The sequence below is a fragment of the Trematomus bernacchii genome, unplaced genomic scaffold (genome assembly GCF_902827165.1).
Source record: "Trematomus bernacchii unplaced genomic scaffold, fTreBer1.1, whole genome shotgun sequence".
NCBI lineage: Eukaryota > Metazoa > Chordata > Actinopteri > Perciformes > Nototheniidae > Trematomus > Trematomus bernacchii.
In genome coordinates, this window is record NW_022987573.1 from 4,269,823 (window position 1) to 4,284,122 (window position 14,300).

The 14,300-nt window shown below is 39.8% G+C and overlaps 1 protein-coding gene across 2 annotated transcripts; it reads right to left on the reverse strand.

Annotated features, from left to right (window-relative positions):
- Window positions 1–4,187: 4,187 nt before the first annotated feature.
- On the reverse strand, window positions 4,188–12,730 carry LOC117479517 (specifically androgen-regulated gene protein). 2 transcript variants are annotated; one of them, XM_034126531.1, is made up of 4 exons: window positions 12,580–12,730; window positions 9,045–9,238; window positions 7,891–8,053; window positions 4,188–7,683 (listed from the first exon to the last, which is right to left on the reverse strand). In XM_034126531.1, the coding sequence occupies exons 2-4, from the start codon at window positions 9,147–9,149 to the stop codon at window positions 6,044–6,046; spliced, it is 1,908 nt and encodes a 635-aa protein (XP_033982422.1). In that variant the 5' UTR covers window positions 9,150–9,238; window positions 12,580–12,730; the 3' UTR covers window positions 4,188–6,043. The 2 variants fall into 2 exon arrangements, with proteins under 2 accessions (XP_033982422.1, XP_033982421.1); XM_034126530.1 differs by having other exon boundaries at window positions 12,610–12,729.
- Window positions 12,731–14,300: the final 1,570 nt, after the last annotated feature.

Genomic DNA, 14,300 nt, shown 5'->3' on the forward strand with positions numbered 1-14,300 from the left:
CCCATGTCACGCACTTTAAACTCCACACAAGTGACGATTGTGTTTAGGGGTCATTGTGACACTTTGATGAGTAAAACCTTTTAAATCGCCCACATGGCCTCTTTGCTAATACTCTGCCCTGAATAATTTCCTCTGAAGGGAACAAGACACAGCGATTTTCTTCTGAAAAACTGCAGCTGTGGACAAAACTGAGCACTCAGCCACGCTGGTTCAACCATTATTTAACCTTAGTAGAGAAAATAACTTCCTGTACAGGTAACTTCCTGTTTTGAAACAACACGTGTGTCGCAGTGACACTCTCCTTCAGGTAGCTTCTCCTTTCACCGTGGTTAGGGTTTAGATTAAAATATCGATCAAAGTAGAATAAATAATTGGCTAAGGTTATGGAGAAGGTTAGGGCACATATTGACAGGGGAAAATGGCCTCTTTGCTAATACTCTGCCCTGAATCATTTCCTCTGAAGGAAACAAGACACAGTGATTTTCTTCTGAAAAACTGCAGCTGTGGACAAAACTGAGCACTCAGCCACGCTGGTTCAACCATTGTTTAACCTTATAAGTAGTAGAGAAAAGAACTGTAAAAAATAACGGAGTAGGTCTGTAAAGAAAATAAGAAAAATCGTAAATGCTACAATTCCTATTTCTCCAAAAAGAAACCCATTTTATGAGACGTTTTAAGAATCAACAGCTGAACTAAATTCAATTTAAAGGTCCCATGTCATGGCCATTTCTACTGATCATATTTCCATTGTTGAGGTCTACTAGAATAGATTTAAATTGTGCAATTTTCCAAACTCACATTGGTTTCTCATACAGCATCTCTGTATAGTAAGTGTATTCACCAGGTATTCACTCTCTGTCCTAAACGGCTTGTTGGAGCTCCTGCCCCCCCCCCTCCCTGTGAGCCCAGTGTGCTCTGATTGGTCGGGACGTTGCGAGGCTCGCTGCTGCGAGGAGCGGACAGGTTTCCGGGTCGGCGATACAGCGAGACACAGCGAAACTCATCCTGAGCACACACAAACACTCACAGCCGAAGTAAAAACAATAAGCGTGGCTTGATATTGAGTAAGAAAAAGGTTTATAACGCTGTGAGAATGGGTCTGCGGAGAGCATTTCTCCGCCATCCCAACTCGTCTATTACCAGCGTTCAGGGAGCTCTATGCAAGTCAATGGGACTCCTGGTGTGTGAGGTGCTCCGCGGATTGGTCCATTTGGGTCATTTGTTGTTGAATTGGGTGTTCACACGTCACAGAACCCAGGAAGCAAACAATGGAAAATGAGAAATCTCCAACGAGGCGTTTTGGAGAAGCATAGACAGGTCTTTTCTGTGTTAGAGTTTTACTCGCTACAGGGTGCACTTTGAGGGTTTTTGACTCTGCAGACCGTTTACATGCATAAAAACCTTCATAACACAAGGGGACGGGTAATAACCGGAAAAGCATGACATGGGCCCTTTAACTATTGAACGAATGACTGAGGATAATGCAGACTTGTAAATATTAAGTAAATACAATGAATACGGAGTTAAAGTCATTGCTTTGGCTTTTTTTTTTATCGTGGCTTGTTTGGCAGTAAAAGAAACGCCAAAAGGGTTCCCTTTAACAATTTGAAGGGGAGAGCTACATTTGTTCAAGCATAGACTGTATATATAAAGTAACGGGACGATGATACGATTACCATAACAGTTTATAATGAATAACTGAATTTAAAAACTTGCAAATCTACAACAAATAATCAGCTGTTATGACTTCATACAACATTAAAAAAGTGATAAAAATGAGTGTGATAAAAGACTCCCAAGACCATAGATAGAGAATCACATTTAAAAGATTTTAACTAAACAGTAAAATGTAAAATCACAGCGTCATGTATAGTGCACTGATTTCCACTTTTCTGGATCCCTTTGTGTTGTGATATGCAGAAGTAGGCTAGAGGTGTTTCAATTCATCAGTTTTCTCAGTGTTAGCAGTTGAATCTAAAGGCAGTCTTCTCATCAGCATGTGATGTGAGAATTGTCTTGAATGCACATTATTGAATGCTGCTCATCATATGAACTCTCTCATCACAGTGGGGAAGTCTGGTTCCAGCATTTGTGTTTTTTTTCTGCTATGGACACATGAATCTAGACTGCCCTCTAGTGGTCGAGCTGTTTCTGTAGAACTGTGGATTTCAAAACTGGATACTGCAAACCTACAGTATATCAATGGACAAGGAATTTCTGTAACTCGTAATATTATTCTTTGCCTTGCTTCATTTGGAGTGGGTTATAACATTTTGGACCAGACCGAATTATTTCAGGCCTGTCAACAGGTAGTATCATGCCATGCATTCAGTGTATTGGCAATGAGCAACAACTTGAGCCCAATTATTTAAATACTCATTTGTTTACATTTTTGAGGAAATTAGCAGTATAGAATACATGCCGAAGTGACAATTAGCTGTTTCTTGTTTAAATGCATCCATGGTTGTTCTAACAACTATCACTGTAATACTTAGATACTGATACTTACCATGTGGTAAATACTTGTATGCTGCTCATGCTCTTTCTGCATATCATATATTTATTTGTGCTATGTATATACATGTCAAAGCTAAAATCCGGCATATTTACATTTGAAGCATTATTTGTTTAAAGTGTTCATCAATGTGCATTGTCCCTGTTCAAATAAACGATGAAATGAGGAAAACGTAAAACCTGATGATTCTCAAAGGAGGCCTGGAGCGTCTTTTTATGGGGAGTTTATAGCAGTAATGATAGAAAGTAGAAAGTCACCATGAAATATGTGTGTTCATATTTGTGTAGGGTTATGACACTGAATATATACCTTATATGCAATCCATGAGCTTTCACATCCATTGCTGTTTATCCCACAGCTGCTCGTGTTTATCAGCAGGCCAATTTAGTGGGCCAAACTACTACAGGTAACTTCCTGTATTGAACCAACACGTGTGTCGCAGTGACATTCTCCTTCAGGTAGCGTCTCCTTTCCCCGGTTAGGGTTCAGATTAGATTATCGATGGAAGTAGAATAAATAATTGGCTAAGGTTATGGAGAAGGTTAGGGCACATATTGACAGGGGAAAGAGTTCGATAGAGCAGCAGCACGCACCTGTCCCTCTCACCTCATGGTGGTCTCTCCCTCTGCTGCCCCCTCATTAGTGTGACGACCTGGAATAACAAACACAGGAGCTCTCACTGCAGGATTAGAAACATTAACACTTAGCCAATGCTATTTGTAAAAAGCATTCAAACTAAAAAGTTCTACTCTACTTAATCAACCAGTTGTTAGCAGGTTGTTTGATATAATCAGGGTTGGGTCAGATAACTTTACAATGCAGTCAGTTACGAAGCACATTTGAGAGTAATGTACTTAATTGGATTCCAAGAAACATTTTTTTTTTTTAAACTGAACATTAAAAAAATCTAATATTGCACTTAATATAGAAGACTTACCTCATACCAAAACAATTTATTTTCTTTATAATTACCTCCAAATATATATGTTACTTACCAAAACAGTATTGGTACACATGGATTAGGCCTATTGTGTGTATTCTACAACATGTGGGATGCTGTTTTTTTATGTGTCATTTTTTTCCCCGACGACTACATGGAGAACATTTCTGTTATTTTTTTAGACACTTCCTAAAATGTCATCAAATAATCCTTGGCATTGTCATCATGATCTGCATGCACATTTGTATTAATGGCATTCAGGTTGATTAAAGTTACTTATTTTCTTTGTAATCTTACTATTTAATCCTGATAAACATGTAATCCAATTCTACCCAACCCTGGCTATAATATATCACTTTTGCATCGTGTGTATTTAAGGTTTAACTTTATTCCCTAATCTCAGATCCCATCATAACCTTTTTACACGTTGGTATGCAAAGTGATATCTGGTATGTTATTCAAAGCAGCTGATCTATGACGTCAATGAGGGTAACAGTGAAAGTGACAGGAACTTTCACTGAGTCCTTGTCAGTCAGGTCTGCTGGCAGCGGGACAACAGAGCGCAGGTGGAAAGTGAAGATAGCTCGCAGGCCACAGAGCAGCAGCACAAACAAGCCTGTGTTGGTTCGATAGCACGCATATGCTTCCTCTTTACAGTGAAAGAGATCCTTGCTAACTTAAACAAATACAAATCATACACACAAATTATTATTCTAGTTTAAGGTGTCTTCATAGTGTTTTCATTCATCTTTATTGCAAAAATATGCTCATTTGAAAATATTGAAAACAGTATTCAAATCCCTTTTCACGTGGCTCTTGTTAAAAGTTTCCTCTGGAAGTTCAGGTATTATCTTCCTTGGCAAAATTGTATAAACAAAAAATAAACAGATACATTTATGAAAATATTCTGTTTATAGATTATGCAAACTTAAATACGTAATAAAATACATGTTGGGAAGAAATCCAGGGTGTGCTTAAGACAACAAAGACTGTGCACTTGGCACTAAGACACCACACCTAAGTGTAAGTGTAGTAGCTTGAATGGTGTGCTTAAGACAACAAAGACTGTGCACTTGGCACTAAGACACCACACCTAAATGTAGTAGCTTGAATGGCACCAACTAGAAAGATAAGAAAAATGATTATCAGTGTGGACACACTTCACCGCTGCACTGGTATCATTTTGATGTGGCAGGCCTTCAACATTGTCCGAAAGGTCAATATTCTGGTCCTATAATGGACAAAATTTGTTGATTCAAACACTTTTGCCAGTTTCTCTACAAACTCCATAGTGCAGTCGTTTCATGATGTAAATACCTATTCAGAGTTGACTTTTAAATTTAGCTTAATTTTCACAGCAGTAGGTGACCTTAACACCGTGTTAGAGAATAGAGCAAATCTATTTATCTCTGAAAGCCTGCAGCAGTGATAAAATGATTTCCAGACGTACTGTCTGCTTGTAAATGTGCCACGCAGAGCAGCAAAGGTGTTGCATAAGTCTAAACTTGGAGGCGGGAAACAGGTTGTACCAGTTCTCTCTCTATCACATCAGATAAAAGGTGCTAAAGCTGCGCCAGAGAACATCTGTCTGTTTGAGATTTCACATGATTTATGAGGGCCAATTCTTTACATGCCATCAGAGGAAAATGATATATTAGAAATGTAAATAAAGTACAGTTGTGACTTGAAGGCAATGAAAGGACAGTGTATGTTCAAGAAATATATAACATGTGCACCTAATAAAAGTTTTGGGGTCAACAATTGACACCACATAAATCCGCTGTGTAACAAGCTCATAAGTTTTTCCATGTGTGTCACTAAGCAACCACAAAAAAGGCGTGTTTCAAATTCTTATCACCTAGTGGCCGCCGGCCCATTACGTGCTTTGAGTTACGCTAAGGTATGTTCTAGCTATACAGTACATACTTTCTACTTTTTTTATTCATTTAGTCAACACCCTTCAATTATAATGTAAAATCCTTTGCTTTGACATGCTGCACTGAGCCATACAGGGTCAATGCAGCTCATGTTAAACACACAAACACCTAAATATTAGCTAGTTCCTGTAGTCAACAAAGCAGAAATCTGAAGAATTTTAGGAAGTGAAAGTGAAGAAAGGTGACCTTTGAGAGTATCTAAAAGGAGAACAAAGAGAGGAACTAACCTCTAACAGTGGTGTCACTGTAAAGAACAACATGTGACAGACGTACACAAATGTTTATACATGTAGATTACAAGAAACATATTAAAATTACAGATAACTCAATCCCTTTTTAAAAGTAACAGTATTTTTAATTTACAAAACCACAGCTACAGTAAGTCAGTGTGTATTAAAAAAGGTCTTGATTGGCAGTTTTATGAGAAATAAAACACTGTACATAAGGCTGTCCATGCAAGTGCGGCCAATGAATGCAAGACATGCGAGTCAGTCTCGTGCATGATGAAGTAAAAATGAAGAAAAATGAAAATGAAAAATGATGTCTTTTTAACGCCTTCATCAATCATGTATGAATCTCTGGTATGTTCCTTTAAATATATTATCTGAGGGATACCATGGCAGTTAGTAAGTAAGTGTGAAAATGGATGCCTCAGTCCCTGATCAGCCCCAGCTTCTTCAGAGCGTCACGGCGGTCTTCTTCGTTTTCTGACCTCGGGCAGATCAGCACGCTGATGCCTTGCGATCGAGGAAGCTTCTGAGCGCTTCCGGTGTGCTGAAAGGCATTGTGGGCCTGCAGGGACCTCCGTAAGTCCGGCTCTTTGCTGATGACACGGCCTGGATGCAAATCATTTCCCTGAGCACCAATGAACTCTTTCCCACTCCCCAGAGAGGCGGGACGAGGACGATTGTTACGTAGCTGACTGGGGCTCTGATCCCCTCCCGCCTTGTTGGATTCTTGGCTCGCCATATAGCTGCTTAGGCCAGGTAAAGAACGCTCCAGGGAGGCGGATTTGAAGGCTTTTGGTGGGGTTAGATGCTTTACCAGGGCAGGAGGGGTACGAGGGGGCGTGTTGACAGCAGAGAGTGAATCACTGAAAGCAGCAGGCACTGGGAGGACCTCAGCAGCTGTAGAAGGAGCTGCTGTCGGCTCAGCTGCAGGAGACTGGAGAGGAGTGGAGGCAGGAGGTGGGCTGTGGACTCGGATGTAAGATGGAGTCACGGGTGGTGTATTTGGAGAAGGAGGAGCTGCCCATGACTTTCTGGTTCTGGGAGAAAGTAAAGGACTAAGGGCAGGGCCTGAATCTGCCTCAGCAGGCAGCAGGCCGAGCTTCCGTAGGGCCTCAATGCGGACCCTCTGGGGGTCGGACAAATGCCGGTCACTGTTAGTGGACACCGAAGCTCCAGAGCTGCCGTCATAGCCAGTTTTGTGTGATTTGAGAATAATGTTGGAAGGAAGCTTCTTGGGCCTAGGGGCCACAGCAGGGGGACTTCTGGGCTCAGCGGCCTCAGGGGGAGGACTTAACGGGGGAAGACTTAACGGGGGAAGACTTAACGGGGGAAGACTTAACGGGGGAGGACTTAACGGGGGAGGACTTAACGGGGGAGGACTTATCGGGGGAAGACTTAACGGGGGAAGACTTAACGGGGGACCCGAGCTGACGGCTGGTAGACTCAGCTCTGGAGGACTGTTTGGACGCTCGTTGTTTGGAGGCTCGCTGTTTGGAGGCTCGTTGTTTGGAGGCTCGTTGTTTGGAGGCTCGTTGTTTGGAGGCTCGTTGTTTGGAGGCTCGTTGTTTGGAGGGTCGTTGTTTGGAGGCTCGTTGTTCACAGGCGACCTCTGTGAAGACCTCTTCTCAGTGGCTCTTTGACGTAGCTCCTCCAAGTCAACAGTTCCTCCTGGCTGGTGGTTGTGTATTCCTGCAGGTGGAGGAAGGTAGTTCACTTTCTGTGGCTGTGGAGGCTTAAAGGGCTCATCCATGAAGGCTGAGGGAGGAGGGATCACACCCGCATCTGTCTCAGGGGCCCCAGTGGACAGACTGTCACTTGGGACAATCTTTAGTTTACCATCCTCATCCGTGGATATGCACAACTCACTGTGGATTTTGCTATCAGTGACTGATTCTGTGTCTGGAGGGTTGAGTTGAGTCATGAGGTTCATGGATGTGTTCAGATCTTTCCTGTCGAATGCAGGAGAGGACGCTGGTTCTGGAGTTTGTAAAATGTGATGCCCCGTTTTGTCTCCGTTGGTTAAAGCTCCTCCAGACTCATCAGTGTTGAAACTGGAAATGTCTTAGTAAGAAACACACAAATACTGCAGTTATTGATTGTAATTTAGTGTTCACATTATATTTCATTTAGCTGACGCTTTTATCCAAAGCAACTTACAGTGTAATCAACCATCAAGATACAAAAAAATAATTACAAAATCAGCAAGTTCATTAGCTTTTTCAATTAGCATTTTGTCCAAATATTGTTTTTTTCTTGATATGAACATACCATTTACTCTCATGTGACTTGTTTTATCTGCCTGTAATCCAGCCTCTGGTTCATCGTTTGAAAAGCCGCTGTCCTCCTGCACCTCCAACGCTTCAATTGTCTCCTCCAGATACATGATACACGCTCTTTCTTCTGCTGTTAAGTGCTCCATACTGTCTTCACTCTGCAGACAAAATAAACGCATTTAAACTCGGAGCAGTTTCTCAAATCTTCAGCAATCTCTGTCCTCCCTTCAACCCTTATCACCGCCATGAGAGACAGGACAGGAACAAAAGGTCAAAGTGGTTTAGTGGTCAAGCTGCTGCAGAGGGATGACACTTTTGTCCTGTTCTGTACTTGGCCATCTTTTATTTTATATTGGCCTGTCAGGGGAATTCATTTCAGGTGACAGTAGGTGCTTGTGAACGGCATTAAAAAAAAAACTCCCCTATAGTCATCTATAGAGAAACTCTCACTGACACCCTGCCTGAACCAACATGAGTGTACATCACCTCCAACTTCCTCTTATTTGACCTTCTCATAGATACTGTAATAAACCATGCAGAAGTTATTAGAGCCTGATGCACAATTTAATGTTGCTGTGTAATACATTAACTCTCTCCAATTCTATTCATATTATATACATATACATAGACATCTCTAAGCAGTTGACAAATCATAACAGAGCTGGCCAGCTAATCAATCAGAGCAGACTGGGCTCTGGTTTCAGAAAGAGGGTGAAAAGAGGTGCTGCAGCAGGCAGTATGAGATAATGTAGACATGTAATGACCATTAAGGCATGTAAACATGTCACAGTAGAGGCACAAAATACAAATATCAGCCTTAAAATAAGCACAATAGGGCCCTTTAATGTCTTGGCACCCGACTCTCAAGTTTTGTACAGCTTTTCTGGCTGTACTGCGCCACATTTTTCCATTATGTCTGATGATTGTATTTGTATTTTTAAACAGTTTGAACAAATTAATTAAAAAAAGTCCCAGTTCCTTATTTCACCACTCCAATAAATTGCAGAAGCGTGTATAAATGTAATGTTTATTCAGATGGACGAGAGGAGACGTGCCGCAGTAAAGTGTGTCCATGTGTTACACAAAGAGCAGATAAGAGACAGGGTCATTGGGACAGAAGGCTGGGATGAGATGTACTGCAGCACTCACATAGCCAGAGATCATGCTGATTACACTGTCCCAGCTCCCAGCACTGTCCAAATTACTCGAGGGTTCCATGGCAACGCCGCCTGGCCAAGTGTCACTCTTCGGCATGGCATGAGGAAGAGGACGAGGGCGGGACCTGGGCCTCACAGTCCCGTTGTTACCGGTAACTTTCACCGTGACTCAGGCTGAGGTAGAATCTGAAAAGTAAAGGACAAAATGTAGGAATGGGACAAAATGGCCAAACAGATGAAATGTGTGTCTCTGTTATTTAATTATTCAAATATGAATACTGACGTCCTACAGCCGGTAAACATGAGATAAAGCTTTAATCATTCACGAAATTGGTTATCATTTATTTTCATAAATTAGACATTATTGTGCTTTTAGGATGGGCTCACAATTGTTCCCGTCTGTCTTTGGATAATGGTCAGGTAATCATAACGGCAATAAAGCTTGTTTTATTGCCGTCATCGTTCATGTTCAGACGGGCCAGTAAAAGATGATTTCCTAATGAGCTTTCAATGTAAGTGACGGGAGACATCCACAGTCCTCGTTTCTGCAAAAAGGGATTTCAAAAACGTTTCTGAAGCTCATGTGATGCTTCAACTGTCTGTTCAGATACTTTCTAAAGTGTTCGACTTCTGGTACATATAGCTCCAACAGTTCCCTTGTGATTCAGTATTGAGCTATAGTGGAGGGATGGTAAACAGACTAAAGTGATTTCAAAAGTGAACAAAGACTTGTAATGGTTTATTATATTAACATCTGTAGTGAGAATTGTTTGCGAAATGATTGCAGCGACAGATAGTACAAAGAAGAATGTTGGCATTTTAGCTCTCAGGTTATGCAGCGATGCTTTAAGTGGTTTGTTAATAAGAATTCCAGTCACTATGATTCAGCCATGAAGCGAGACGTCTCATCTTTGTTCGTGCATGAGCATGACGCGCTTCACATCATGTACAATCGGAGTAGACAGTTGATCTGCATAACAGTACATGTATTTCCTGCATATTACCTTGTGTATATTACCATTGACAGCTCAGGAATGAGGAGTGTGCCAGCCAAAACAAGTAGAGCGATTAGTACATCTACTAGTACAATACTAGGAAAAGGATTTTCCAAAGCCTCAATAATAGAGGGCATATTTAGAAACAAATAGGGGAGTAAATGAATTAATAAGACAATAAAGAAGAGGCCACATGAAGCAAAGTTCTTCACTTTCCATTAGAAGGGCTTAACGTGCACTAGCAAGTTTGTGAAGCACTTGCATCCAACAATGCATCATGATTGACTCACAAAGTGATAATATTTGTTTAACTTGGGTTATGGCTCTTCAGTGGATTTGTGTCTAAATAGGTCACACAGATGTATAATAGTGTATCCCAAGACAAAGGCTTTACAACCTGTTATATGGCTTACTCATCACGTAGCTGCACAATCAGGTTCAGGTGTGTTCGTGGAAACAGAGCAAAGCCAACTGCATTGTTCTGTTATCTCAGAGAACATTTGATTGAACGAATAAGAGTTAGGAAATTAAGCGTTGACCGTTATGAGTCAGTGTTGGTTTTAGTCCCAAAAACGGCATAAAGGTAACTTTATGCTGAGTTATCATAGTTTTATGATGTGGCATGAGTTTCTATTAACGCACCTTACCCATAAACAATATGTCTGCTCTGCCAAATTTAAATAATTTGTGATGCAACTAATGCTTCAAGGAAAATAGGAGCAGCTTCTGGGATGTTTCTTGTAACTGACGGCAGTTTATGACAGCAGCCTAAAAAAGATGAATGATTAACGACTGAGTGACTGAGATAATTTCAGTGCTACAGCGAGAATAGTGAATCTTCAGTATTTATCTTCAGTACTTTGCGTTTCAGTTTTAAAATCAATATGTTATCTATGGTAGTATGACGATAGGACTTTGAAAGAGGCTTAAGTAAAATAAAAATATATAGAAAATGTAACAGATAGCTGAATGGTTAATGATTAAAACACTTGAATCACTCGGATTTGGACTCAAATATTTGTGTTTTCTAAAAAGATACAATTCCCCTTTGACCATGACTTTGTTTGAACTATGGAAATGCCATAGAGAGAAAATGTATACATGTAGGGTAGAATTGATTAATTTGTACATATTTTTAACGTTTTGATTCATCCCTGAGCACAAGAGCGCATTTATAGAGAGACAGTCCAACAGATATGACTTTTCTCTGACAAATGGAGGATTACAAAATGTAATGCAGGATGCTTCACTAGGATGAAAAATAAAAGTAAGCTTGAGAAAATACTTGAACTAATATTAACAAACTGATTTAGAAACTGGATCATAACAATACAAATTTTAAGGCACAAGTTACAAGAAAGTTACTTGGTAAAAAAAATAGATATTGTGAAAGCCTGGTAGGAAGCCACTGATGAGCAATGGCATAATGTCTTGTTGACAAAGCAAAGGACAGTTGGGTTAAAACCTGATCACCAACACCCACACTCGTGTTTTCTGGCAACAAAGGTTGGCTGACGAAGCATGAAGTGGCCTCTAAGCTTTAATAGGAGCCAATTATCGGTCCTCCCATCAGATCAGCAGAGCGAGGGAACAAGTGTCCGAGGCAGAGCAGCCAACACCTCATACCTGAACAACAAACCATAGCTCACTGCACCCACAGCTGAGTCAGGATTTAATAGTGAAAGGAATGTCACTTTGCTTGCTCCTACTTTAAATTAAACTGCTCTGATGTTACTGGGTGTTCCACTTGAATTATAACTCAGCATATAACAAAACTATAAACTATAAAGCGGGCGGATCAGCTACAGGTATTTTTAAATGTTTACTGTGAGAACAGTTCCATCTTCCCAGGCTTAATTACAATCCAAGGAATCATTATCTACACTTTATGAGGATACATTATAGTATATATAGTAACCAAAAATGTGAAGTATGTGTTTAAGGGCAGCCAGAGAGCTGGTTTAATGATTGTCAGTAAACACAAGTTCATGGTGAATATCAGCAGGTTGTGTAACTCTCTACCCGCTCGAGTGAACACCATTTTCTTCATTAATGTTTAGCTTGGCACATGTTCCACTGAATTCTGTGTTATTGACATTTATCTTCAAATATTTGCACTTTGACTCAACCTATAACCACTAAGCCAACTTATATTCAATGATGCCACATTAATGATCAATCTTTGAAAGGAGGTATAGGTTCTTAAGAGCATGAAAGGGATTAGCCATGTAGTATATTTATTGATTTATAGTGGGAATATTTCTTCATCACCCTCAACTTCCCTCCAACCCAAACTGCCTAGTGACAGATGATGAGCCTATTTGTGCAAAGAGTCCTGAAACCTCCTCAAATACAGTAAATAATCAAGTAAAAGCTTTATAAAATACTACAACTATGGGTCTAAACGAATTGCACACTCATACCATGCTTTAAGGTTGATTATATTTTTGTAAAAGCGCGTTTTAAAAAAGTACTCTTTCCTCATAACGCTGTCGTATGCATGAATAAAGCAGAATCAAAGATCGCACTCACTTCAAACAGAGGGATTTCTTGATAACTCACCAAAGATGTAAAGAGAAAAGATGTAAACCCGTACAGCTGTGTGTATAAAAAGCAACGAGCTGTGTTTAGTCCATGTCGGTGCACCTCAGTCCCCTCTGACAGCTGCACTGTTCTTGGAAGTAGAACTACACGAAGAGAAGACGGAACAGGTGGAGAAACCTGTAGCAGGTGAGCCAATTAGCTTCCGGACAGGTTGGTGTGGGCGGCCAATCAGCGAGCGTCTGATCGAGGAAGAGCCAATGGAATACCAGCAGCCAATGGAAAGTATTTGTATTCTCCAAAGCATAAGTAGAAACATTTTTATACTAAATATGAAAGTCATAAAAATACGAGCCCAATGCTATGTATAACGTGTTTACATCTTTTACATTTTTTTTAACTTAACAAGAAGCTTTTTGTTTTTGTTTGCATTTTGAAAAGTTAACTTGTTGTGACCTACTTATCAATTCAACAAGAACAGATAAGTGAAATTGTCTGTACTGAGACAAAGATATGCTTTGAGCTATATATGATAATGATGGAAGCACGTTTTGAAAGAGCAGTATTTTGTCATAAGTTGCATTTATCAAACCCTTATTTTATCTTTGAAGGAAAACACAACTTGTTTTGTCTTTTTATATGTTGTTATTGGTCAAGAACATTTACGATTGCTTTGTGGATGGATGACCCTTTAGTCACAACATACAACATAATCATTAGATTACTATTGGATTCTTCATAACAATTTGATCTAATAAAATCGTATTAATGCCTTGTAATAACACATCTATACATATTATAGTTAATAAAGTGACTATTTCTAAATCCATTCCCTTAATGGAAGGTTGCACAATGAAATTCTGTCCTGTTTATTCTTTTGTATCCTAAAAAATCAAATCCCTCTTGCTTGTTTCCCCAGTTGTTCTCTTTGTCTTGTGTTTGTGAACAAAGCAGGCCTGTCTGCAGATATCAGCCGCACAATCAGCACGCAGCGAGCCGATCTGTTTTGCAGGAACAGCAGCGTACATCTGTGACGTCTGTCGCATATCTATGAAAATGAGCAGATGTGTAAATGTTTATATCTGCCAGAGGAACTATCATCTGTTCTGTTGATGTTTTTGTGTTGGCCAACGAGGCAACATAACACAAATGTGTTCCATACCAGCAGTCATAACATTTGAACAAATAACGCAGCTTTAGGGTTATAAGACGTGTGGCTGTTTGACACAGGCTGCAGTTGTTAGAAATTAGGTTTATTGCCATTTGACTTGATCTATAACAGTCTAATTTGTAACCTGAAGATTAACACTTTTATAGATTATAAGGAACGTCTTTCCAGTTTTTCGATAAAATAACATCTTCTTGTTTCAGAGTCAAAGAGAGTATAAAGTGTTTTGGCCATCAGCCCCAGTACTGAATAACTACTGAATATTGAACAAAAAGTGAAATTAGATAACATAACATGATTTATTTAACTATTTGGTTAACTGTATGCAGCAGACTGATTTATTTCCCGTATTCATACAGTTACAAACCTAGTTTTAGTGAATGAGTTGTTTTAGACAAAATAACAGAAGTTTGCCTTTAAAATTGTCGCTAAAGTAATTTCAGATGGGAATTTAGGCAACAGAAGAATACAAATATTTTAAAATAATAATGTCAATACACAACCTGAGGGCAATTTTGGAAAATGTACTAAATACATATTAAGC